The sequence below is a fragment of the Octopus bimaculoides genome, unplaced genomic scaffold, assembly GCF_001194135.2.
Source record: "Octopus bimaculoides isolate UCB-OBI-ISO-001 unplaced genomic scaffold, ASM119413v2 Scaffold_175499, whole genome shotgun sequence".
In the NCBI taxonomy this organism is placed as follows: Eukaryota; Metazoa; Mollusca; class Cephalopoda; order Octopoda; family Octopodidae; genus Octopus; species Octopus bimaculoides.
The window spans coordinates 13246-14277 of record NW_026357037.1 but is presented as its reverse complement, the minus strand read 5'-3'; the positions used below and the strand labels follow the sequence as shown (position 1 = coordinate 14277).

General features: G+C 37.5%; 1 protein-coding gene across 1 annotated transcript in view; it reads left to right on the top strand.

The window, feature by feature from the left end:
- The window catches only part of LOC106881862 (trithorax group protein osa), a 6271-nt gene that overhangs the window by 740 nt on the left and 4499 nt on the right, over nucleotides 1-1032 (top strand). The window contains exon 2 of the mRNA XM_052978277.1: nucleotides 575-619. Coding sequence (XP_052834237.1) covers nucleotides 575-619 — 45 coding nt within the window. The remainder of the gene's footprint in view (nucleotides 1-574; nucleotides 620-1032) is intronic.

The following is a 1032-nucleotide window of genomic DNA, read 5'->3' as shown; positions in this document are numbered from 1 at the left end:
CTTCTATGTGCCACCCGCACAAGCCAGTCCAGGGGCACTGGCAACGATCTCGCTCGAAAATCCTACGGGAGCCAGTCAGGCTGTACTGGCAACGGCCACACTCAAAATGGTGCATCTCATGTGCCACCCGCACAAGAACCAGTCCAGGGGCACTGGCAACGATCTTACTTGGCTTGCCGGGTCTTCTCACGCGTGTGTGTGTGTTTATATATATTTTTGTATACCAAAAATTAGGCAAAAGAATATAGTATTTGTTAACAAACTTAGCAAAATACTCACAATTGAGTTTTTGTATATATATATATATATATATATATATATATATATATCGACTTTAAATAGAGCTCAAAACTGATCCATTGCAAATACTTTATTATAATAATAATAATAATGTATATATATATACATACACACATGATTTTTGTAAATGTAAATGTGTATAGATATGTTTATATACTCATAGATATATATATTTTTCACTTTAATGCGCGTAAGGCTATTTTACTATATATGTATACACACATGTATATAAAGATATTGATATGATATATAATTTTTTGCATTTCTCTCCCAGTCATTGGATTAAGTTGTGGTCGTCCGGCTACGGATTCACCTGCAGGTAAGTTTCTTTTTCCTTTCCATTTTATTTTTTTCTGTACTTTCTAAATATTTCCATGACCAAACTCGCTAAGTTTTCATTTATATATTGCACAACATCATATAAATATATATATACATATATATATCATCATCATCATCATCATCATCATTGTCGTTTAACGTCCGCTTTCTATGCTAGCATGGGTTGGACGATTTGACTGAGGACTGGTGAAAACCAGATGGCTGCACCAGGCTCCAATCTGATCTGGCAGAGTTTCTACAGCTGGATGCCCTTCCTAACGCCAACCACTCAGAGAGTGTTGTGGGTGCTTTTACGTGCCACCAGCACGAAAACCAGTCAGGAGGTACTGGCAATGGTCAAGCTCAAAATGGTGTATTTTACGTGCCACCCACACAAGAGCCAGTCCAGGG